The following is a 25,411-nucleotide window of genomic DNA, read 5'->3' as shown; positions in this document are numbered from 1 at the left end:
GACCAGCTACCTCCCTAGAGGAAGACCAGATACCCCCTTGAGGAGGACCAGATACCCCCCTAGAGGAGGACCAGCTACCCCCCTAGAGGAGGACCAGCTACCTCCCTTGTGGAGGACCAGATACCCCCTTGAGGAGGACCAGCTACACCCCTAGAGGGGGACCAGCTACCTCCCTAGAGGAAGACCAGCTACCCCCCTAGAGGAGGACCAGCTACCCCCCTAGAGGATGACCAGCTACCCCCTAGAGGAGGACCAGCTACCTCCCTAGAGGAGGACCAGATACCCCCTTGAGGAGGACCAGCTACCTCCCTAGAGGAGGACCAGCTACCCCCCTAGAGGAGGACCAGCTACCCCCCTAGAGGAGAACCAGCTACCCCTAGAGGAGGACCAGCTACCCCCTAGAGGAGGAGCAGCTACCCCCCTAGAGGAGGACCAGCTACCCCCTAGAGGAGGACCAGCTACCCCCCTAGAGGAGGACCAGCTACCCCCTAGAGGAGGACCAGCTACCCCCCTTAGAGGAGGACCAGCTACCCCCCTAGAGGAGGACCAGATACCCCCCTAGAGGAGGACCAGCTACCCCCTAGAGGAGGACCAGCTACCCCCCTAGAGGAGGACCAGCTACCTCCCTAGAGGAAGACCAGATACCCCCTTGAGGAGGACCAGATACCCCCCTAGAGGAGGACCAGCTACCCCCCTAGAGGAGGACCAGCTACCCCCTAGAGGAGGACCAGCTACCCCCTAGAGGAGGACCAGCTACCCCCTAGAGGAGGACCAGCTACCCCCCTTAGAGGAGGACCAGCTACCTCCCTAGAGGAAGACCAGATACCCCCTTGAGGAGGACCAGATACCCCCCTAGAGGAGGACCAGCTACCCCCCTAGAGGAGGACCAGCTACCCCCTAGAGGAGGACCAGCTACCCCCTAGAAGAGGACCAGCTACCCCCCTAGAGGAGGACCAGCTACCCCCCTAGAGGAGGACCAGCTACCCCCCTAGAGGAGGACCAGCTACCCCCCTAGAGGAGGACCAGCTACCCCCCTAGAGGAGGACAAGCTACCTCCCTAGAGGAGGACCAGATACCCCCTTGAGGAGGACCAGCTACCCCCCTAGAGGAGGACCAGCTACCCCCCTAGAGGAGGACCAGCTACCTCCCTAGAGGATGACCAGCTACCCCCCTAGAGGAGGACAAGCTACCTCCCTAGAGGAGGACCAGATACCCCCTTGAGGAGGACCAGCTACCCCCCTAGAGGAGGACCAGCTACCCCCCTAGAGGAGGACCAGCTACCTCCCTAGAGGATGACCAGCTACCCCCCTAGAGGAGGACCAGCTACCCCCCTAGAGGAGGACCAGCTACCCCCCTAGAGGAGGACCAGCTACCTCTCTAGAGGAGGACCAGATACCCCCTTGAGGAGGACCAGCTACCCCTAGAGGAGGACCAGCTACCCCCCTAGAGGAGGACCAGTTACCCCCCTAGAGGAGGACCATCTACCCCTTAGAGGAGGACCAGCTACCCCCCTAGAGGAGGACCAGCTACCCCCTAGAGGAGGAGCAGCTACCCCCCTAGAGGAGGAACAGCTACCCCCTAGAGGAGGACCAGCTACCCCCCTAGAGGAGGACCAGCTACCCCCTAGAGGAGGACCAGCTACCCCCCTTAGAGGAGGACCAGCTACCCCCCTAGAGGAGGACCAGATACCCCCTTAGAGGAGGACCAGCTACCCCCTAGAGGAGGACCAGCTACCCCCCTAGAGGAGGACCAGCTACCTCCCTAGAGGAGGACCAGATACCCCCTTGAGGAGGACCAGATACCCCCCTAGAGGAGGACCAGCTACCCCCCTAGAGGAGGACCAGCTACCCACCAGCTACCCCCCTAGAGGAGTACCAGCTACCCCCTAGAGGAGGACCAGATACCCCCTAGAGGAGGACCAGATACCCCCTAGAGGAGGACCAGCTACCCCCTAGAGGAGGACCAGCTACCCCCCTAGAGGAGGACCAGCTACCTCCCTAGAGGAGGACCAGATACCCCCTTGAGGAGGACCAGATACCCCCCTAGAGGAGGACCAGCTACCCCCCTAGAGGAGGACCAGCTACCCCCCTAGAGGAGGACCAGCTACCCACCAGCTACCCCCCTAGAGGAGGACCAGCTACCCCCTAGAGGAGGACCAGCTACCCCCTAGAGGAGGACCAGCTACCCCCCTAGAGGAGGACCAGCTACCTCCCTAGAGGAGGACCAGATACCCCCTTGAGGAGGACCAGATACCCCCCTAGAGGAGGACCAGCTACCCCCCTAGAGGAGGACCAGCTACCCCCCTAGAGGAGGACCAGCTACCCACCAGCTACCCCCCTAGAGGAGGACCAGCTACCCCCTAGAGGAGGACCAGATACCCCCTTGAGGAGGACCAGATACCCCCCTAGAGGAGGACCAGCTACCCCCCTAGAGGAGGACCAGCTACCCCCTAGAGGCGGACCAGCTACCCCCCTAGAGGAGGACCAGCTACCCTCCTAGAGGAGGACCAGCTACCCCCTAGAGGAGGACCAGCTACCCCCTAGAGGATGACCAGATACCCCCCTAGAGGAGGACCAGCTACCTCCCTAGAGGAGAACCAGCTACCTCATATAGGAGGACAAGCTACCCCCCTAGAGGAGGACCAGCCAACCCTACTCTCTGTCTCAGTCTATACGGACAAGCCTACTCTCTGTTTCAGTCTATACGGACAAGCCTACTCTCTGTCTCAGTCTATACGGACAAGCCTACTCTCTGTCTCAGTCTAGACGGATAAGCCTACTCTCTGTCTCAGTCTAGACGGATAAGCCTACTGTCTGTCTCAGTCTATACGGACAAGCCTACTCTCTGTCTCAGTCTATACGGACAAGCCTACTCTCTGTCTCAGTCTAGACGGACAAGCCTACTCTCTGTCTCAGTCTAGACGGACAAGCCTACTCTCTGTCTCAGTCTAGACAGGCAAGCCTACTCTCTGTCTCAATCTAGACAGACAAGCCTACTCTGTCTCAGTCTATACGGACAAGCCTACTCCCTGTCTCAGTCTAGACGGACAAGCCTACTTTCTGTCTCAGTCTAGACGGACAAGCCTACTCTCTGTCTCAGTCTAGACAGGCAAGCCTACTCTCTGTCTCAGTCTAGACAGACAAGCCTACTCTCTGTCTCAGTTTAGACGGACAAGCCTACTCTCTGTCTCAGTCTAGACGGACAAGCCTACTCTCTGTCTCAGTCTAGACGGACAAGCCTACTCTCTGTCTCAGTCTAGACAGGCAAGCCTACTCTCTGTCTCAGTCTAGACGGACAAGCCTACTCTCTGTCTCAGTCTAGACGGACTAGCTAACTGCTTCTGCTTTCCATGAATAGGTCTACATCGCCTGCTCTTTGGAGTGGACGGTCTAATAGACGACTGGTTAAGTTTGACCTGTGTCATCCATGTTGTATACATAGAAAAGTCACATTATGTAGCCTAAACGTTTCGTGTAATATGAGACATGTTCTAAACGGGATCCTTGGGATGTCCCAACTCTGACGTCACCCCGTTGAAGTTGATAATTAAAATGGTTAAGGGTTATTAAGGTGTTGACGTAGTTCTGTCCTTGAGCTGTTGTCTAATAATGTTCTGCATTATGTCATGTTTCATGTTCTGTGTTGGACCCCAGGAAGAGGAGCTGCTGCTTTCTCAACAGCTAATTGGGAATCCTAATAACATACCAAATACCAAAGGTTATGGTTAAGGTTAGGTAAGGGTAGGATAGGATAGGGGTTATGGTTAAGGTTTAGGTAAGGGTAGGATAGGATAGGGGTTATGGTTAAGGTTTAGGTAAGGGTAGGATAGGATAGGGGTTATGGTTAAGGTTAGGTAAGGATAGGATAGGGGTTATGGTTAGGGTTAGGGTTTATGGTATGTATGTCCCAAGGATCCCAACTTGCACTTGTGACGAGTCCGTTTTCAAAGTCTAGGGAGACATCTGTTGGTGAAGGGAGACAAGCACTAGTTTTATGTGTCTGAAATGAGCCCGTCCAGACAAACCATTAGTCTTGGGGGAAACCTCATGCCTTGCAAAATGCTTGTCCTGATTTTTACCCCAATGCCTACACATTTGTACTCTTTGTCCCACTTTTATACTGTTTTCCAAATGCAGGTGAAATTGTGTTTCCATAAACCACCTCACAGGCTATGCAGGTGTTGGCCACTAGATGTCACTAGACCCCTTCAAATCTGAACAATGAGCCTTTGCTCAGGACCACACGTTTGTTAATGTTGTTGCCCCCCTCCACTACAAAATAAATAGTATTTGTCACATGACCCAGAATACAACCCAATGATGCCAAGTTAAACAAAAATAATATTAACACACGACAAAGGCAAATAAAATACGCAAGAGTGAAGCTAATTTGTTCTTAACTGACTTGCCTAGTTTAAATAAAGGTAAAATAAAAAAAATATATGCCTTTATTTATCCTATGGCTCTGACTTGGTGTACAGGGAGAATACTGTAAGAATGGCCCATGTTCTGAATTCTGTCGCTGTACATTTCAAAGGTGTTGAACAAATGGTTATATTGACAACATCCGTCCCAGCTCACTCATTACGAAGGTCTTAATCGAAATTACGGATTGCCTCTTATCCGCTCGTTGTCCCCTTATGCCATAGTTTGTACATGTCAATTGTCAATAGAAACCACATTTGTATAGCGTGCTGCTATTGAATACAGATCGCCCCGTGATCAATTTGATCGATTATTAACGTTTACTAATACCTAAAGTTGGATTACAAAAGTAGTTTGAAGTGTTTTGTCAAAGTTTATAGGCAACTTTTTTAATTTTAAAAAATGACGTTGCGTTTTGGAACGGTGCTTTTTCATGGATCAGACGGGCTTCATAAATGGACATTTTGGGTATACATGGACGGATTTAATCGAAAAAAATACCCAATTGTGATGTTTATGGGACATATAGGAGTGCCAACAAAGAAGCTCGTCAAAGGTAATGAATGTTTTATATTTTATTTCTGCGTTTTGTGTAGCGCCTGCTACGCTAATTATTTTGTTTACGTCCCCTTTGGGTATTTCGGGGGTTGCATGCTATCAGATAATAGCTTCTCATGCTTTCGCCGAAAAGCATTTTAAAAATCTGACATGTTGGCTAGATTCACAACGAGTGTAGCTCTAATTGAGTACCCTGCATGTGTGTTTTAATGAAAGTTTGAGTTGTATCGAGTACTATTAGTTGTCACCCTGAAATTTCCGCTGATGTTGATCCCTGTACAGAGACAGCAGCCGTAAAAGGTTAAGCTAATCAGCCATATTAGCTATGTTATTATTTCCTTCAGGAATGTAGTGAAGTAAAAGTAAAAGTCATAAAAAATATAAATAGTAAAGTAAAGTACAGATACTCAAAAAAACTACTTAAGTAGTACTTTAAAGTATGTTTTACTTAAGCACTACACACCACTGTATGTCACCGTTATAGTGCAATTAATGTATTGTGTAGTGTTGTGTAGTGGCTTTGCTGGCATAAATAAATACAAAATAAAAATTGTTTGCCTCACCAATATTTACATGCTAAAATCGCCACTGCTGTGAACTCGGGGGGGAAAAAAACGAGCTCCGAGTGTCAAAAATCAATTTGAACGGTCATCCAACTAGGAATTCAATCTCCGGAACTCGGGCCTGAAGCTCAATGACGTCATGATTTGACCTCGTATTTTTCCGAGTTCACAGTTGTTTTGAACGCAGTATGTGAATGTGTGTAGTAGGTTTTGTGTGAGAGTGTCAGTGTAGTTAGTGTGTGTGAGTGTGAGTATAGTGTTTTTGTCGATTTCCATGAACAATTTTGTTTCTAAACCGGAAATAATATTCTCTCCCGTTTTAAATAGCAGTTATGATGAGTTGAGAAAGATAGAAATCAGTCAGTAGTTCCTTTTATAAACTATCTCGAGCAAAAAGGCAAGAAGCCAACACACGCGTCAAAGCCACGAGGGGGGGTGCAATTTCGCTATTCGGGTATGCGCTCTGTACCTTTACGGCGGATAGTATACTCCTCGCGTCCTCTCTGCGCTCCCGTCGTCTCCTTCTCTAAACCCATTGGATGAGAAAGTCAGAGGTCCCGCCTCTCTTACCTTCTCCTCCAATGGGCTTTGAGAAGGAGACGAGGAGAGAGCAGAGAGGACGCGAGGAGTATGTTTGAATTGAGATCTTCGCATAGTCTCCAGACTCGACCAGCTGAAATTGCGTTGTAATACATTGAGCTTCTGAGACGGAGCTGTTGTTGGAATGTGCTTGAGTAGATCATTTTGTTGTTTACGTTGAATATCCAGAGACTATCGGATCTATATCTATACATGTTGTATTAAATACGTTTCGGGAATTGTGTCATTTGGAGAATCATGGACCGGGAGTGGAGAAGCGATTGGGTTTTAAATCTCGTCAGCGACTATTCTTCTCTCAGTCTCACCTCTTGTCCGAGAGCTTTTGACTGAGCCTAACCAGCCTATATAGGCTGGAGCGGGTTTTTATTCGTTTCTGCATCAAGTCAAGCTCTTTTCCACTCGTTCGGTGAATAGTTAACTAACGCGAAATTATTTGTATTCAAATAGCCGAGGATTTGTATTCAAAGAGCCCGAGGTTTTCTTTCAACTCTTAAGTTCAGGAGCTGTCCAGCTTGACCGTCAGACTGACCAGTTACTCAGTTGTCCAGAAAAATGGAGTCTGTTATTGAGAAGGAATGCAGTGCACTGGGGGGACTTTTCCAGAGTGTGATAGGCGACATGAAAGTAAGTCAAACCTATCCCTTTCTGAATCATTGTGTTTATAACAGTGTACATGAGATAGATAGCTAATAGCTACTTATCTAACTCCATATTAACTCATTCAGTAACCTGTGCTGTAGGAATGGCTCTAAGGTTAGCTAATAGCTAAGTAGATAATGTTAACTGTCTGTTATTATTTGACACTTATTTCAGATAATGACAAGGCATGCATCATCATAATGTCATGGCTAGCTGCTTGCTTTCTCTTCAGGCCGAACTGAGAGCTATGAAGCCAAATGACTGAAGTTTATGGAGGCAAACAAAAATACTAGATCGGGGTTATCCATGGATGAGGCTTGGGTGTTTTCTTCAAATGTCAAATGCACTGTTATGCTATAAAATCTATATTCTTCACCTCTGAATCTATTGTTGCTGTGGGTATCTAGGTTATTGTTCAGCAGGAGGTCTCTGCCTTCAAGGCTCTTGAAATATTAATCGGCTACTGATGCTAAGGAGCTGTGTGTGTTTGTATGGGTGTGTGTTTCGCTCTCTCTTTCTCTATCTCTCTCTTTCTCTCCTCTTTCTCTCTCTCTTTCTCTTTCTCTCCTCTTTCTCTCTTTCTCTCCTCTCTCTTTCTCTCCTCTCTCTTTCTCTCTTCTCTCTTTTTCTCCTCTCTCTTTCTCTCCTCTCTCCACTCTCACTCTCTTTCTCCCACTCTCACTCACTCTCTCTCTGTCTCCTGTGTTATGGCGGTATAGTGTTACACAGGGTGACATTCCTAAGGTCACTAATGCTACAAATCATTTTCAGACACAGCATCCTTACTTATCTTCTCCTCGGCCTCCCGGATGGCAGCGTTGTCTGACTATTACACTACTCAACTCCAATCACATTTTATTGGTCACATACACGTGTTTAGCAGATGTTATTGTGGGTGTAGCGAAATGCTTGTGCTTCTAGCTCCGCAGTAATATCTAACAGTTTCACAACATATACCCAAAATACAGGTAAATCTAAGTAAGGAATGGATTAAGGATATCTATACATACATGTCAGAGCAGCATTGGACTAAGATACAGTGACATAGTATAGAATACAGTATATACACATGAGATGGGTGTTTCAATATTTACACACAATTAAAGTGACTAAGATACAGTGACATAGTATAGAGTACAGTTTACACATATGAGATGAGTAATGCTAGATACAGAGACATTATTAAAATGGCTAGTATTTCATTTCTTTATAGTGACCAGTGATTCCTAATCTATGTCTATAGGTAGCCGCTTCTGATGTGCTAGTGATGGCTGTTTAACAGGCAGTGGTGTAGTATGGAATAGAATACAGTATATACATATGAAATGGGTGATGCAATATGTAAACACAATTTAAAAGTGACTAAGAGACCGTAGAATAGTATAGAGTACAGTTTATACATATGAGATGAGTAATGCTAGATACAGAGACATTATTAAAATGGCTAGTGTTTCATTTCCTTATAGTGGCCAGTAATTCCTAATCTATGTCTATAGGCAGCCGCCTCTGATGTGCTGGAGATTACTGTTTAGCAGTCTGATGACCTTGAGATAGAAGCTGTTTTTCAGTCACTCGGTCCCTGCTATGATGCACCTGTACTGACCTCGCCTTCTGGATTATAGCGGGGCGAACAGGCAGTGGTTTGGGTGGTTGTTGTCCTTGATGATCTTTTTGGCCTTCCTGTGGCATCGGGTGGTTGTTGTCCTTGATGATCTTTTTGGCCTTCCTATGGCATTGGGTGGTGTAGGTGTCCAGGAGGGCGGAAAGTTTGCCCCCAGTAATGCGCTGGGCAGACTGCACCACCCTCTGGAGAGCTTTGCGGTTGTGGGCGGTGCAGTTTCCGTACCAGGCGGTGATACAGCCCAGTAATGCGCTGGGCAGACCGCACCACCCTCTGGAGAGCTTTGCGGTTGTGGGCGGTGCAGTTTCCGTACCAGGCGGTGATACACCCCAGTAATGTGCTGGCAGACCGCACCACCCTCTGGAGAGCTTTGCGGTTGTGGGCGGTGCAGTTGCCGTACCAGGCGGTGATACAGCCCGACAGGATGCTCTCAATTGTGCATCTGTAAACGTTTGTGAGGGTTTTAGGTGTTAAGCCAAATTTCTTCAGCCCCCTGAGGTTGGAAAGGTGCTGTTGAGGGCCTCCCGGGTGGCGCAGTCGTAGCAGTAGCTGTGCCACCAGAGACTCTGGGTTCGCGCCCAGGCTCTGTCGCAATCGGCCGCGATCGGGGAGGTCCGTGGGGCGACGCACAATTGGCCTAGCGTCGTCCGGTTTAGGGAGGGTTTGGCCGGTAGTGTTCATTACTCTGTGTTTATTACTGTGTTTTCATTACTGTGTGTTTATTACTGTGTGTTCACAAAATATAGTCAATATAAAGTCTAATAGGTTAGTCCATCGTCACTTTGATGAGCAGATCTGGCTTGGAAAATAGCAAGTTTTTTTTTACCTCAATGGGACGACCAAGGTTTTAAAAAAGTGTTTTTTCTGTGTGTGTGTTTTGTTATCATGTTGTTTTGTGTTTCTGACAGATGTTGTGCTCAGGGAAAACAAGATGTTCTGATATTCCTGTACTTTGTGTTTGTTTCCACAGAACAGCTACCCCATCTGGGAAGACTTTATCAGCAAGGCTGGGAAACTACAATCTCAACTCAGGTGAGTCATCTCATTATTACCACAGGTATATACCCTTAGACCACAGTCAGGACCATCTCATTATTACCACAGGTAGACCCTTAGACCACATTCAGGACCATCTCATTATTACCACAGGTATAGACCCTTAGACCACAGTCAGGACCATCACATTATTACCACAGGTATATACCCTTAGACCACAGTCAGGACCATCTCATTATTACCACAGGTAGACCCTTAGACCACAGTCAGGACCATCTCATTATTACCACAGGTATAGACCCTTAGACCACAGTCAGGACCATCACATTATTACCACAGGTATAGACCCTTAATAAGTGTCATGCTGTAGGATAAGTCCTAGAAAAGAGCTGTCCAATAAGTGTCCATCGTTATTGGTTCCGCCCCAACCTCCAACCTCTACCCACCTATCTGAGATCTGTAGGGCAGCTGTGGTTGAGCTACGGTGTAGTTGCTACCGAATCGTTTCTAGTCGTCTCTCCTCCTTCCAGGCCTTTTCTTCTCTTGACTTTATGTTGCGATTGGCAACTTTCATAAATTAGGTGCATTACCGCCACTGACCTCGTTCACTTTCAGTCACCCACGTGGGTATAACCAATAAGGAGATTGCACGTGGGTATCTGCTTCTATAAACCAATGAGGAAATGGGAGAGGCAGGACTTGCAGCTTGATCTGCGTCAGAAATAGAACTGACTTCTATTTTAGCCCTTGGCAACGCAGACGCTCGTTTGCGCGCGAGCAGTGTGGGTGCAATAATTTAATAATATAGATTTCAGAATTTATTTTGCAGTGCATGCGATATGTGCGGTGTAGTCAGCCTGTTAGGCACTGCTTCGCTTGAGGCACTGCCTCGGGTTTGATCCCAGGTTGTGTCGCCCATGAGGCGGCGCACAATTGGCTCAGCGTCGTCCGGATTAGGGAAGGGTTTGGCCGGACGGGATTTCCTTGTCCCATTGCGCTCTAGTGACTTCTTGTGGTGGGCTGGGCGCCTGCAAGCTGATTTCAGTCGCCAGCTGGACGGTGTGTCCTCCGACACATTGGTGCGGCTGGTTTCCGGGTTAAGGCGAGCAGTGTGTCAAGAAGCAGTGCGGCTTGGCAGGATCGTGTTTCGGAGGACGCACGGCTCTCAACCTTCGCCTCTTCCGAGTCCGTAGGGGAGTTGCAGCGATGGGACAAGACTGTAACTACCAATTTGATTCCACGAAATTAGGGAGAAAAAGAGGTAAAAAGTACACACAAATGCATAAATAAATAAGCAGGATAGATGTCTCTAGAAGGAAAATAAGAAACTGTGTCGGGTCTAGTTCTGCCCCATTGTCCTCTCTGAGTCTGTTCATTTGAGGGCTGAGATGTCCCACTAAAACACTGGTCAAGCTACTACCTCTACCCACCTCTCTGGTGATCTCTGCTGGGTAGAATCACCCAGTCTAGCTACTACCTCTACCCACCTCTCTGGTGATCTCTGCTGGGTAGAATCACCCAGTCTAGCTACTACCTCTACCCACCTCTCTGGTGATCTCTGCTGGGTAGAATCACCCAGTCTAGCTACTACCTCTACCCACCTCTCTGGTGATCTCTGTTGGGTAGAATCACCCAGTCTAGCTACTACCTCTACCCACCTCTCTGGTGATCTCTGTTGGGTAGAATCACCCAGTCTAGCTACTACCTCTACCCACCTCTCTGGTGATCTCTGCTGGGTAGAATTGGAAGACAGGCTGAAAGGCAGTGTGTCTTACTCTGTAATAATGTTAGGGGAGGGTTAAGTGCTCTGTCATTTAGCTGTCCTCTTCCACACTGCCTTCTAGGAAGTTATCTAATTATAGTGTTTAAATCCATTCGTTGCTTTTTCGTAGCAAAATGTTTTTTTTATTATAACTTCCCCCAACATAATGTTTCAGATAATATGTGGTTGTTGTGTATTACTGTGTAATCGCAGTATGTGCACGTCCCAAATTGCATTCTATTCCCTATATAGTGCACAGTAGTATCCAACAGAGACTAACTCAACCAGAGGTTTCCCCTGTAGTGGCTCCCCTCTCCCTTTAAATATAATTGAATGTGCTTGTGGAGAGTGTGTGTCTTTTTGTGTGTGTGTGGGCGAGTGCGCGCGTGTGTGTGTGTGTGTGTGTGTGTGTGTATTTTTCCGCAAGAGACTAGCAACACACCCTTGTGTGTAGTGGTTAGCTCCAACCCGCTACAACACAGTCTGTGGTAATACCATTACAGGTTGACAAGGACAGTGTTGTTCATTTCTGGTCAAACGGATGTTAGTCATTTCATATCAGACGAATGTATACCTTTTGAGTTGATAAAGAATTCTGTTGTTCTGGGACAGACTCTACATCCCAAATCACACCCTATTCCCTATATAGGGCACTACTTTTGACCAGGGCCCATAAAAGTAGTGCCCTATATACAGTTGAAGTCGAAAGTTTGCATAAACTTAGCTTGGAGTCATTAAAACTCGTTTTTCAACCACTCTACAAATTTCTTGTTAACAAACTATAGTTTTGGCAAGTCGGTTAGGACATCTACTTTGTGCATGACACAAGTCATTTTTCCAACAATTGTTTACAGACAGATTATTTCACTTATAATTCACTGTATCACAATTCCAGTGGGTCAGAAGTTTACATACACTAAGTTGAATGTGCCTTTAAACAGCTTGGAAAATTTCGGAAAATTATGTCATGGCTTTAGAAGCTTCTGATAGGCTAATTGACATCATTTGAGTCAATTGGAGGTGTATCTGTGGATGTATTTCAAGGCCTATCTTCAAACTCAGTGCCTCTTTGCTTGACATCATGGGAAAATCAAAAGAAATCAGCCAAGACCTTCGCAAATCTGGTTCATTCTTGGGAGCAATTTCCAAATGCCTGACTGTACAAACAATAGTACGCAGGTATAAACACCATGTGACCATGCAGCCGTCATACCGCTCAGGAAGGAGACTCGTTCTGTCTCCTAGAGATGAACGTACTTTTGTGCAAAAAGTGTGCAAAAAAGTGTGTAGAACAACAGCAAAGGACCTTGTGAAGATGCTGAATGAAACAGGTATAACAGTATTTGTCTTATATAGTATTAGTATTTATATTTACTTAGGTAACAAGTGGAGGACAGAGGAGCCTCTTAAAGAAGAAGTTACAGGTCTGTGAGAGCCAGAAATCTTGCTTGTTTGTAGGTGACCAAATACTTATTTTCCACCATAATTTGCAAATAAATTCATTAAAAATCCTACAATGTGATTTTCTGGATTTTTTTTTCTCATTTTGTCTGTCATAGTTGAAGTGTACCTATGATGAAAATTACAGGCCTCTCTCATCTTTTTAAGTGGGAGAACTTGCACAATTGGTGGCTGACTAAATACATTTTTCCCCCACTGTATGTAAACTTCTGACTACATCTGTAGGAAAGAGGGTGACATTTGGCCCGTACATTCTGTAACAGGACAGTCAATATGGCCACTTCTCCATGGCCTCTGTGTGGTCTGTTGTGTAGACCATGTTGTCCAACCACACTGATCTAGTGTGGGGCCCTGGTCAAAACAAGTGCACTTAATGTAGGGGATCAGTTGCCATTTGGAACATCGTTGAACGTATGTTTAATGACCAAGCAGAGCTGCGTAAGTCCTCGGCACGCTAAGATGACACGCTGAAACCAATGTTTTACAGATCTCCGTCACCTACTGTCACTGTTATCATCAGCTGAGCTCGAGGAATGCCTTACTGGTCTGACAGACACATGTGTTTTACAGATCTCCGTCACCTACTGTCACTGTTATCATCAGCTGAGCTCTAGGCATGCCTTACTGGTCTGACAGACACATGTGTTTTACAGATCTCCGTCACCTACTGTCACTGTTATCATCAGCTGAGCTCTAGGCATGCCTTACTGGTCTGACAGACACATGTGTTTTACAGATCTCCGTCACCTACTGTCACTGTTATCATCAGCTGAGCTCTAGGCATGCCTTACTGGTCTGACAGACACATGTGTTTTACAGATCTCCGTCACCTACTGTCACTGTTATCATCAGCTGAGCTCTAGGCATGCCTTACTGGTCTGACAGACACATGTGTTTTACAGATCTCCGTCACCTACTGTCACTGTTATCATCAGCTGAGCTCTAGGCATGCCTTACTGGTCTGACAGACACATGTGTTTTACAGATCTCCGTCACCTACTGTCACTGTTATCATCAGCTGAGCTCTAGGCATGCCTTACTGGTCTGACAGACACATGTGTTTACAGATCTACGTCAACCACAGTCACCATGACTACTGGCATTGTTCTCAGTGTTCCAGAGGTGTGTTCGTGTGTAAGTGTGTTTGCATAGTACACGGTTTCTGGTTTTGTTTGCGTCACATAGCCTGGAGACTGATAGTACTCCCATCCCATGTTGATGTAATCCAAGACCAGTTAACAATCGCGTGTGTGTGTGTGTGCGTCACAGAGAAACTACTGCTGATATCCAAGACGACTCGTTAACAGCCCTGCCTAGGTCTGACTAGCCCTGACCCTGAGATCTGAATCATGTGACGTACCTCAGCAGTCAAAGCACAGGGACTCTGATGAGCTACCTAGATTTCAGACGGCTCCTTTCCGCACACTGCAGACCAGACAAGACATTCCAAACATTTCAACAGCCTCGCCATTCAGACTTCTAGTTCCACTGTGATGAAAAGCTGAACGCTGTAGACCCTATCTCTGCCTGTTATCACGGTCATTAAGGGTCATTAACAGAGATGTTAAAGTGAGGCCCGTGGCCAGACAGACAGACAGGAAACACATTCTTGTTGTCTTGTTGTGAATGAACGTCAGCTAACAGTATAGGCCTAATAACGCTATAATAACTAGCAGCCCCTGGCCATTTCCCTTCAAACAACAGTAGATCTCAGATAGAGATAGCTAACGGCTTCAACCAGGCCCAACAGTAGATCTCAGATAGAGATAGCTCAAGGCTTCAACCAGGCCCAACAGTAGATCTCAGATAGAGATAGCTCAAGGCTTCAACCAGGCCCAACAGTAGATCTCAGATAGAGATAGCTCAAGGCTTCAACCAGGCCCAACAGTAGATCTCAGATAGAGATAGCTCAAGGCTTCAACCAGGCCCAACAGTAGATCTCAGATAGAGATAGCTCAAGGCTACAACCAGGCCCAACAGTAGATCTCAGATAACTCAAGGCTTCAACAAGGCCCAACAGTAGATCTCAGATAGCTCAAGGCTTCAACCAGGCCCAACAGTAGATCTCAGATAGAGATAGCTCAAGGCTTCAACCAGGCCCAACAGTAGATCTCAGATAGAGATGGCTAACGGCTTCAACCAGGCTCAACAGTATTTGCTTCCCAAATTCCCTAAAAGTGAACTACTTTTGTATCGTACTGCACCATAGGGAATAAGGGCGCTGTTTGGGACGCTACCCATGGCTAATCATGTGCCCGGTCGGTTGGTCGGTACATGTGTGTTCACTTCAGTTAAGAGCCAAAACGTGACCAGCTGGGTTCTGTTTCTGTTTCCAGGGCGACCGTGGTTGCAGCTGCAGCGTTCCTGGATGCCTTTCAGAAAGTGGCTGACCTGGCCACCAACACACGAGGTAGGACCATGTCCCCGTTCGGGGGGGGGGGGGGGGGGGGGATGAGGTGCAGGAGGTTGGACCATGTCCCCGTCTAGGGGAAAGGAGGGGGGGGATGAGGTGCAGGAGGTTGGACCATGTCCCCGTCTAGGGGAAAGGAGGGGGGGATGAGGTGCAGGAGGTAGGACCATGTCCCCGTCCAGGGGTGAGGGGATGGGGGGGGGGGGGGTGGGGGGATGAGGTGCAGGAGGTTGGACCATGTCCCCGTCTAGGGGTAAGGGGGGGGGGGGATGAGGTGCAGGAGGTAGGACCATGTCCCCATCCAGGGGTGAGGGGATGGGGGGGGGGGATGAGGTGCAGGAGGTAGGACCATGTCCCCGTCTAGGGGTAAGGGGGGGATGAGGTGCAGGAGGTAGGACTATGTCCCCATCCAAGGGTGAGGGGATGGGGGGGGGGGATGAGGTGCAGGAGGTCTTGACCAGAGGCACTCATACAGCCCCATAGACAATGGGAGAAGAATTGGCGGAATTAGGAAGTCTGTTCTACTGTTCTGTTGTCCTGTTGTTCATGCTGAACGTTCTGTGATGGAATCCTGTGTGAAGTTGAACATCCTGGCTGAGGTGTATTTATTAGGCTATAATTAGCCCACTACACTACAACATGTGGTAATTATTAGACTATAGTTAGCCCACTACACTACAACATGTGGTAATTATTAGACTATAGTTAGCCCACTACACTACAACATGTGGTAATTATTAGACTATAGTTAGCCCACTACACTACAACATGTGGTAATTATTAGACTATAGTTAGCCCACTACACTACAACATGTGGTAATTATTAGACTATAGTTAGCCCACTACACTACAACATGTGGTAATTATTAGACTATAGTTAGCCCACTACACTACAACATGTGGTAATTATTAGACTATAGTTAGCCCACTACACTACAACATGTGGTAATTATTAGACTATAGTTAGCCCACTACAGCATGTGGTAATTATTAGACTATAGTTAGCCCACTACAACATGTGGTAATTATTAGACTATAGTTAGCCCACTGCACTACAACATGTGGTAATTATTAGACTATAGTTAGCCCACTGCACTACAACATGTGGTAATTATTAGACTATAGTTAGCCCACTACAACATGTGGTAATTATTAGACTATAGTTAGCCCACTACACTACAACATGTGGTAATTATTAGACTATAGTTAGCCCACTACACTACAATATGTGGTAATTATTAGACTATAGTTAGCCCACTACAACATGTGGTAATTATTAGACTATAGTTAGCCCACTACACTACAACATGTGGTAATTATTAGACTATAGTTAGCCCACTACAATATGTGGTAATTATTAGACTATAGTTAGCCCACTACACTACAACATGTGGTAATTATTAGACTATAGTTAGCCCACTACACTACAACATGTGGTAATTATTAGACTATAGTTAGCCCACTACAACATGTGGTAATTATTAGACTATAGTTAGCCCACTACAACATGTGGTAATTATTAGACTATAGTTAGCCCACTACACTACAATATGTGGTAATTATTAGACTATAGTTAGCCCACTACAATATGTGGTAATTATTAGACTATAGTTAGCCCACTACAACATGTGGTAATTATTAGACTATAGTTAGCCCACTACAACATGTGGTAATTATTAGACTATAGTTAGCCCACTACACTACAATATGTGGTAATTATTAGACTATAGTTAGCCCACTACACTACAATATGTGGTAATTATTAGACTATAGTTAGCCCACTACAACATGTGGTAATTATTAGACTATAGTTAGCCCACTACACTACAATATGTGGTAATTATTAGACTATAGTTAGCCCACTACACTACAATATGTGGTAATTATTAGACTATAGTTAGCCCACTACACTACAATATGTGGTAATTATTAGACTATAGTTAGCCCACTACAACATGTGGTAATTATTAGACTATAGTTAGCCCACTACAATATGTGGTAATTATTAGACTATAGTTAGCCCACTACAATATGTGGTAATTATTAGACTATAGTTAGCCCACTACAACATGTGGTAATTATTAGACTATAGTTAGCCCACTACACTACAATATGTGGTAATTATTAGACTATAGTTAGCCCACTACAGCATGTGGTAATTATTAGACTATAGTTAGCCCACTACAATATGTGGTAATTATTAGACTATAGTTAGCCCACTACAACATGTGGTAATTATTAGACTATAGTTAGCCCACTACAACATGTGGTAATTATTAGACTATAGTTAGCCCACTACACTACAATATGTGGTAATTATTAGACTATAGTTAGCCCACTACACTACAGCATGTGGTAATTATTAGACTATAGTTAGCCCACTACAATATGTGGTAATTATTAGACTATAGTTAGCCCACTACAACATGTGGTAATTATTAGACTATAGTTAGCCCACTACAACATGTGGTAATTATTAGACTATAGTTAGCCCACTACACTACAACATGTGGTAATTATTAGACTATAGTTAGCCCACTACACTACAACATGTGGTAATTATTAGACTATAGTTAGCCCACTACACTACAACATGTGGTAATTATTAGACTATAGTTAGCCCACTACAGCATGTGGTAATTATTAGACTATAGTTAGCCCACTACAACATGTGGTAATTATTAGACTATAGTTAGCCCACTGCACTACAACATGTGGTAATTATTAGACTATAGTTAGCCCACTGCACTACAACATGTGGTAATTATTAGACTATAGTTAGCCCACTACAACATGTGGTAATTATTAGACTATAGTTAGCCCACTACACTACAACATGTGGTAATTATTAGACTATAGTTAGCCCACTACACTACAATATGTGGTAATTATTAGACTATAGTTAGCCCACTACAACATGTGGTAATTATTAGACTATAGTTAGCCCACTACACTACAACATGTGGTAATTATTAGACTATAGTTAGCCCACTACAATATGTGGTAATTATTAGACTATAGTTAGCCCACTACACTACAACATGTGGTAATTATTAGACTATAGTTAGCCCACTACACTACAACATGTGGTAATTATTAGACTATAGTTAGCCCACTACAACATGTGGTAATTATTAGACTATAGTTAGCCCACTACAACATGTGGTAATTATTAGACTATAGTTAGCCCACTACACTACAATATGTGGTAATTATTAGACTATAGTTAGCCCACTACAATATGTGGTAATTATTAGACTATAGTTAGCCCACTACAACATGTGGTAATTATTAGACTATAGTTAGCCCACTACAACATGTGGTAATTATTAGACTATAGTTAGCCCACTACACTACAATATGTGGTAATTATTAGACTATAGTTAGCCCACTACACTACAATATGTGGTAATTATTAGACTATAGTTAGCCCACTACAACATGTGGTAATTATTAGACTATAGTTAGCCCACTACACTACAATATGTGGTAATTATTAGACTATAGTTAGCCCACTACACTACAATATGTGGTAATTATTAGACTATAGTTAGCCCACTACACTACAATATGTGGTAATTATTAGACTATAGTTAGCCCACTACAACATGTGGTAATTATTAGACTATAGTTAGCCCACTACAATATGTGGTAATTATTAGACTATAGTTAGCCCACTACAATATGTGGTAATTATTAGACTATAGTTAGCCCACTACAACATGTGGTAATTATTAGACTATAGTTAGCCCACTACACTACAATATGTGGTAATTATTAGACTATAGTTAGCCCACTACAGCATGTGGTAATTATTAGACTATAGTTAGCCCACTACAATATGTGGTAATTATTAGACTATAGTTAGCCCACTACAACATGTGGTAATTATTAGACTATAGTTAGCCCACTACAACATGTGGTAATTATTAGACTATAGTTAGCCCACTACACTACAATATGTGGTAATTATTAGACTATAGTTAGCCCACTACACTACAGCATGTGGTAATTATTAGACTATAGTTAGCCCACTACAATATGTGGTAATTATTAGACTATAGTTAGCCCACTACAACATGTGGTAATTATTAGACTATAGTTAGCCCACTACAACATGTGGTAATTATTAGACTATAGTTAGCCCACTACACTACAATATGTGGTAATTATTAGACTATAGTTAGCCCACTACAACATGTGGTAATTATTAGACTATAGTTAGCCCACTACACTACAATATGTGGTAATTATTAGACTATAGTTAGCCCACTACACTACAATATGTGGTAATTATTAGACTATAGTTAGCCCACTACACTACAGCATGTGGTAATTATTAGACTATAGTTAGCCCACTACAATATGTGGTAATTATTAGACTATAGTTAGCCCACTACAACATGTGGTAATTATTAGACTATAGTTAGCCCACTACAACATGTGGTAATTATTAGACTATAGTTAGCCCACTACACTACAATATGTGTTAATTATTAGACTATAGTTAGCCCACTACACTACAGCATGTGGTAATTATTAGACTATAGTTAGCCCACTACAATATGTGGTAATTATTAGACTATAGTTAGCCCACTACAACATGTGGTAATTATTAGACTATAGTTAGCCCACTACAACATGTGGTAATTATTAGACTATAGTTAGCCCACTACACTACAATATGTGGTAATTATTAGACTATAGTTAGCCCACTACAACATGTGGTAATTATTAGACTATAGTTAGCCCACTACACTACAATATGTGGTAATTATTAGACTATAGTTAGCCCACTACAACATGTGGTAATTATTAGACTATAGTTAGCCCACTACACTACAACATGTGGTAATTATTAGACTATAGTTAGCCCACTACAACATGTGGTAATTATTAGACTATAGTTAGCCCACTACACTACAACATGTGGTAATTATTAGACTATAGTTAGCCCACTACAACATGTGGTAATTATTAGACTATAGTTAGCCCACTACACTACAACATGTGGTAATTATTAGACTATAGTTAGCCCACTACAACATGTGGTAATTATTAGACTATAGTTAGCCCACTACAACATGTGGTAATTATTAGACTATAGTTAGCCCACTACACTACAACATGTGGTAATTATTAGACTATAGTTAGCCCACTACAACATGTGGTAATTATTAGACTATAGTTAGCCCACTACACTACAACATGTGGTAATTATTAGACTATAGTTAGCCCACTACACTACAACATGTGGTAATTATTAGACTATAGTTAGCCCACTACACTACAACATGTGGTAATTATTAGACTATAGTTAGCCCACTACACTACAACATGTGGTAATTATTAGACTATAGTTAGCCCACTACACTACAACATGTGGTAATTATTAGACTATAGTTAGCCCACTACAACATGTGGTAATTATTAGACTATAGTTAGCCCACTACAACATGTGGTAATTATTAGACTATAGTTAGCCCACTACAACAGGTGGTAATTATTAGACTATAGTTAGCCCACTACACTACAATATGTGGTAATTATTAGACTATAGTTAGCCCACTACAACATGTGGTAATTATTAGACTATAGTTAGCCCACTACAACATGTGGTAATTATTAGACTATAGTTAGCCCACTACACTACAACATGTGGTAATTATTAGACTATAGTTAGCCCACTACAACATGTGGTAATTATTAGACTATAGTTAGCCCACTACAACATGTGGTAATTATTAGACTATAGTTAGCCCACTACAACATGTGGTAATTATTAGACTATAGTTAGCCCACTACAATATGTGGTAATTATTAGACTATAGTTAGCCCACTACACTACAACATGTGGTAATTATTAGACTATAGTTAGCCCACTACAACAGGTGGTAATTATTAGACTATAGTTAGCCCACTACACTACAATATGTGGTAATTATTAGACTATAGTTAGCCCACTACAACATGTGGTAATTATTAGACTATAGTTAGCCCACTACAATATGTGGTAATTATTAGACTATAGTTAGCCCACTACAACATGTGGTAATTATTAGACTATAGTTAGCCCACTACAACATGTGGTAATTATTAGACTATAGTTAGCCCACTGCACTACAACGTGGTCATTTTCGTCTTGTTCCCATTCCCTATTGGTCCAGGGGTCATTCTGTTTTAAAACCCTGGGAGTTCCACCACTTTAGCCAAGCACCTGAGCTCACTGGCTGACAGGGGAAGGGGCCCGTGGTCTTCAGAGGGCTTTTGCCTTTGTGTTGAACGAGGGGGGGGGGGGGGGGGGGGGTAGTTGGCTGTGGAATGTTTCAGGTCCTCAGAGTAAAGATTATAGAAAGACTAGTGTTAACCTATCAGCATCCTACCACACAGTGATTCTTGACTCCTTGCAGTACTATGGCTAATGGTTTCTTGAGCAGCCTGCTTGAATGATTTGGGCCCCGGCCCTGTCTGCTGGTGCAGTGGCGGCCATGTTGTTTTAAGGGGGTTGAACAGGGGTGGGGAATATGAAGGGATCAGGTGGTTGATCCTGTGGGTAGTAAATCCCTCAGGCTGCTGTTTGAAGCCGTGACACCGCCCTCTCTCTGCCCACACGGCCCTCTCCACCCTGCCTACCACTGATCACACACACACACACACACACACACACACACACACACACACACACACACACACACACACACACACACACACCACATCTGGCATCAGTAGGCTACACTTCCTCACACAGGGAACTAGTGATGGGGGAAGATAATCGATACAGCTACATGTCTGGATAAACATTTTTACAATACTATGTATCGTTTTGATAATATCGCACTATTATTTTTGTGCTAGTTGTCTGTACCTGCACCAAAACTCCAGTATTTATCCTTCATAGCTAGTTGTCTGTACCTGCACCAAAACTCCAGTATTTATCCTTCATAGCTAGTTGTCTGTACCTGCACCAAAACTCCAGTATTTATCCTTCATAGCTAGTTGTCTGTACCTGCACCAAAACTCCAGTATTTATCCTTCATAGCTAGTTGTCTGTACCTGCACCAAAACTCCAGTATTTATCCTTCATAGCTAGTTGTCTGTACCTGCACCAAAACTCCAGTATTTATCCTTCATAGCTAGTTGTCTGTACCTGCACCAAAACTCCAGTATTTATCCTTCATAGCTAGTTGTCTGTACCTGCACCAAAACTCCAGTATTTATCCTTCATAGCTAGTTGTCTGTACCTGCACCAAAACTCCAGTATTTATCCTTCATAGCTAGTTGTCTGTACCTGCACCAAAACTCCAGTATTTATCCTTCATAGCTAGTTGTCTGTACCTGCACCAAAACTCCAGTATTTATCCTTCATAGCTAGTTCTCCATCTTCTTTTTAAACTGGGAGACAAATTGTTTATTTCTATGACTGATCATAACTTGTTTTCTCGTGGCTCTATCTTGTCCCTCTGCACCAAAACTCCAGTATTTATCCCTCATAGCTAGTTGTCTGTACCTGTATCTTTATTTCTATGACTGATCAGAACTTGTTTTCTCGTGGCTCTATCTTGTCCCTCTGCACCAAAACTCCAGTATTTATCCTTCATAGCTAGTTGTCTGTACCTGCACCAAAACTCCAGTATTTACCCTTCATAGCTAGTTGTCTGTACCTGCACCAAAACTCCAGTATTTATCCTTCATAGCTAGTTGTCTGTACCTGCACCAAAACTCCAGTATTTATCCTTCGTAGCTAGTTGTCTATACCTGCACCAAAACTCCAGTATTTACCCTTCATAGCTAGTTTTCTGTACCTGCACCAAAACTCCAGTATTTATCCTTCATAGCTAGTTGTCTGTACCTGCACCAAAACTCCAGTATTTATCCTTCGTAGCTAGTTGTCTATACCTGCACCAAAACTCCAGTATTTACCCTTCATAGCTAGTTTTCTGTACCTGCACCAAAACTCCAGTATTTATCCTTCATAGCTTGTTGTCTGTACCTGCACCAAAACTCCAGTATTTACCCTTCATAGCTAGTTTTCTGTACCTGCACCAAAACTCCAGTATTTATCCTTCATAGCTAGTTGTCTGTACCTGCACCAAAACTCCAGTATTTACCCTTCATAGCTAGTTGTCTGTACCTGCACCAAAACTCCAGTATTTATCCTTCATAGCTAGTTGTCTGTACCTGCACCAAAACTCCAGTATTTATCCTTCGTAGCTAGTTGTCTATACCTGCACCAAAACTCCAGTATTTACCCTTCATAGCTAGTTTTCTGTACCTGCACCAAAACTCCAGTATTTATCCTTCATAGCTAGTTGTCTGTACCTGCACCAAAACTCCAGTATTTATCCTTCGTAGCTAGTTGTCTATACCTGCACCAAAACTCCAGTATTTACCCTTCATAGCTAGTTTTCTGTACCTGCACCAAAACTCCAGTATTTATCCTTCATAGCTTGTTGTCTGTACCTGCACCAAAACTCCAGTATTTATCCTTCGTAGCTAGTTGTCTATACCTGCACCAAAACTCCAGTATTTACCCTTCATAGCTAGTTTTCTGTACCTGCACCAAAACTCCAGTATTTATCCTTCATAGCTAGTTGTCTGTACCTGCACCAAAACTCCAGTATTTATCCTTCATAGCTAGTTGTCTGTACCTGCACCAAAACTCCAGTATTTATCCTTCGTAGCTAGTTGTCTGTACCTGCACCAAAACTCCAGTATTTATCCTTCATAGCTTGTTGTCTGTACCTGCACCAAAACTCCAGTATTTATCCTTCGTAGCTAGTTGTCTGTACCTGCACCAAAACTCCAGTATTTATCCTTCGTAGCTAGTTGTCTATACCTGCACCAAAACTACAGTATTTATCCTTCATAGCTAGTTGTCTGTACCTGCACCAAAACTACAGTATTTATCCTTCATAGCTAGTTGTCTGTACCTGCACCAAAACTCCAGTATTTATCCTTCGTAGCTAGTTGTCTGTACCTGCACCAAAACTCCAGTATTTATCCTTCGTAGCTAGTTCTCCATCTTCTTTTTAAACAGGAAGACAAATTGTTTATTTCTTTGACTGATCAGAACTTGTTTTCTCGTGGCTCTCTCTTGCCCCTCTGCACCAAAACTCCAGTATTTATCCCTCATAGCTAGTTGTCTGTACCTGCACCAAAACGGCAGTATTTATCCCTCATAGCTAGTTGTCTATACCTGCACCAAAACTCCAGTATTTATCCCTCATAGCTAGTTGTCTGTACCTGCACCAAAACTCCAGTATTTATCCCTCATAGCTAGTTGTCTGTACCTGTATCTTTATTTCTATGACTGATCAGAACTTGTTTTCTCGTGGCTCTCTCTTGTCCCTCTGCACCAAAACTCCAGTATTTATCCCTCATAGCTAGTTGTCTGTACCTGTATCTTTATTTCTATGACTGATCAGAACTTGTTTTCTCGTGGCTCTCTCTTGCCCCTCTGCAGCAGATGTATGTTCAGCAAAATGTTTTTGGAATAAAATCTGATGGCAATAAAATCACAGTATTGAATCGCAATACATATTAGAGAATCGTGAGAATCGTAATACATATTGTATTTGCAACTAAGTATCGTGATAATATCGTATCGAACCCACCCTACCAGCTTCAGGGTGTGTGTGCTTGTGCGTGTGTATAAGTATGTGTAAGTGTGTAGAAAGAGTTGCTGGATGTAGAAGGAGTTGCTGGCTGTAGAAGGAGTTGCTGGCTGTAGAAAGAGCTGCTGGCTGTGGAAGGAGTTGCTGGCTGTAGAAAGAGCTGCTGGCTGTAGAAGGAGTTGCTGGCTGTAGAAGGAGTTGCTGGCTGTAGAAGGAGTTGCTGGCTGTAGAAGGAGTTGCTGGCTGTAGAAAGAGCTGCTGGCTGTAGAAGGAGTTGCTGGCTGTAGAAGGAGTTGCTGGCTGTAGAAGGAGTTGCTGGCTGTATAAAGAGTTGCTGGCTGTATAAAGAGTTGCTGGCTGTATAAAGAGTTGCTGGCTGTATAAAGAGTTGCTGGCTGTAGAAGGAGTTGCTGGCTGTAGAAGGAGTTGCTGGCTGTAGAAGGAGTTGCTGGCTGTAGAAGGAGTTGCTGGCTGTATAAAGAGTTGCTGGCTGTATAAAGAGTTGCTGGCTGTAGAAAGAGTTGCTGGCTGTAGAAAGAGTTGCTGGCTGTAGAAAGAGTTGCTGGCTGTAGAAAGAGTTGCTGGCTGTAGAAAGAGTTGCTGGCTGTAGAAGGAGCTGCTGGCTGTATAAAGAGTTGCTGGCTGTAGAAAGAGTTGCTGGCTGTAGAAAGAGTTGCTGGCTGTAGAAAGAGTTGCTGGCTGTAGAAAGAGTTGCTGGCTGTAGAAAGAGTTGCTGGCTGTATAAAGAGATGCTGGCTGTAGA

General features: G+C 44.0%; 1 protein-coding gene across 11 annotated transcripts in view; it reads left to right on the top strand.

Moving 5' to 3' along the window:
• Positions 1-6,176: 6,176 nt before the first annotated feature.
• The window catches only part of LOC110512975 (protein MTSS 1), a 136,034-nt gene continuing 116,799 nt past the window's right edge, over positions 6,177-25,411 (top strand). For 7 of the 11 annotated variants that reach the window (XM_036935308.1, XM_036935299.1, XM_036935326.1 and 4 more), the window contains exons 1-3: positions 6,178-6,769; positions 9,376-9,437; positions 14,961-15,034. In XM_036935308.1, the coding sequence (XP_036791203.1) occupies positions 6,698-6,769; positions 9,376-9,437; positions 14,961-15,034 (208 nt within the window). In that variant the 5' untranslated portion in view covers positions 6,178-6,697. Of the gene's footprint in view, positions 6,770-9,375; positions 9,438-14,960; positions 15,035-25,411 lie in introns of all 11 variants that reach the window. The other 4 variants (XM_036935327.1, XM_036935317.1, XM_036935289.1 and 1 more) reach the window with 2 other exon arrangements.

This window comes from Oncorhynchus mykiss, chromosome 2, assembly GCF_013265735.2.
Source record: "Oncorhynchus mykiss isolate Arlee chromosome 2, USDA_OmykA_1.1, whole genome shotgun sequence".
In the NCBI taxonomy this organism is placed as follows: Eukaryota; Metazoa; Chordata; class Actinopteri; order Salmoniformes; family Salmonidae; genus Oncorhynchus; species Oncorhynchus mykiss.
The sequence above is the reverse complement of the archived record's forward strand: the minus strand, read 5'-3'. Positions and strand labels throughout refer to the sequence as shown.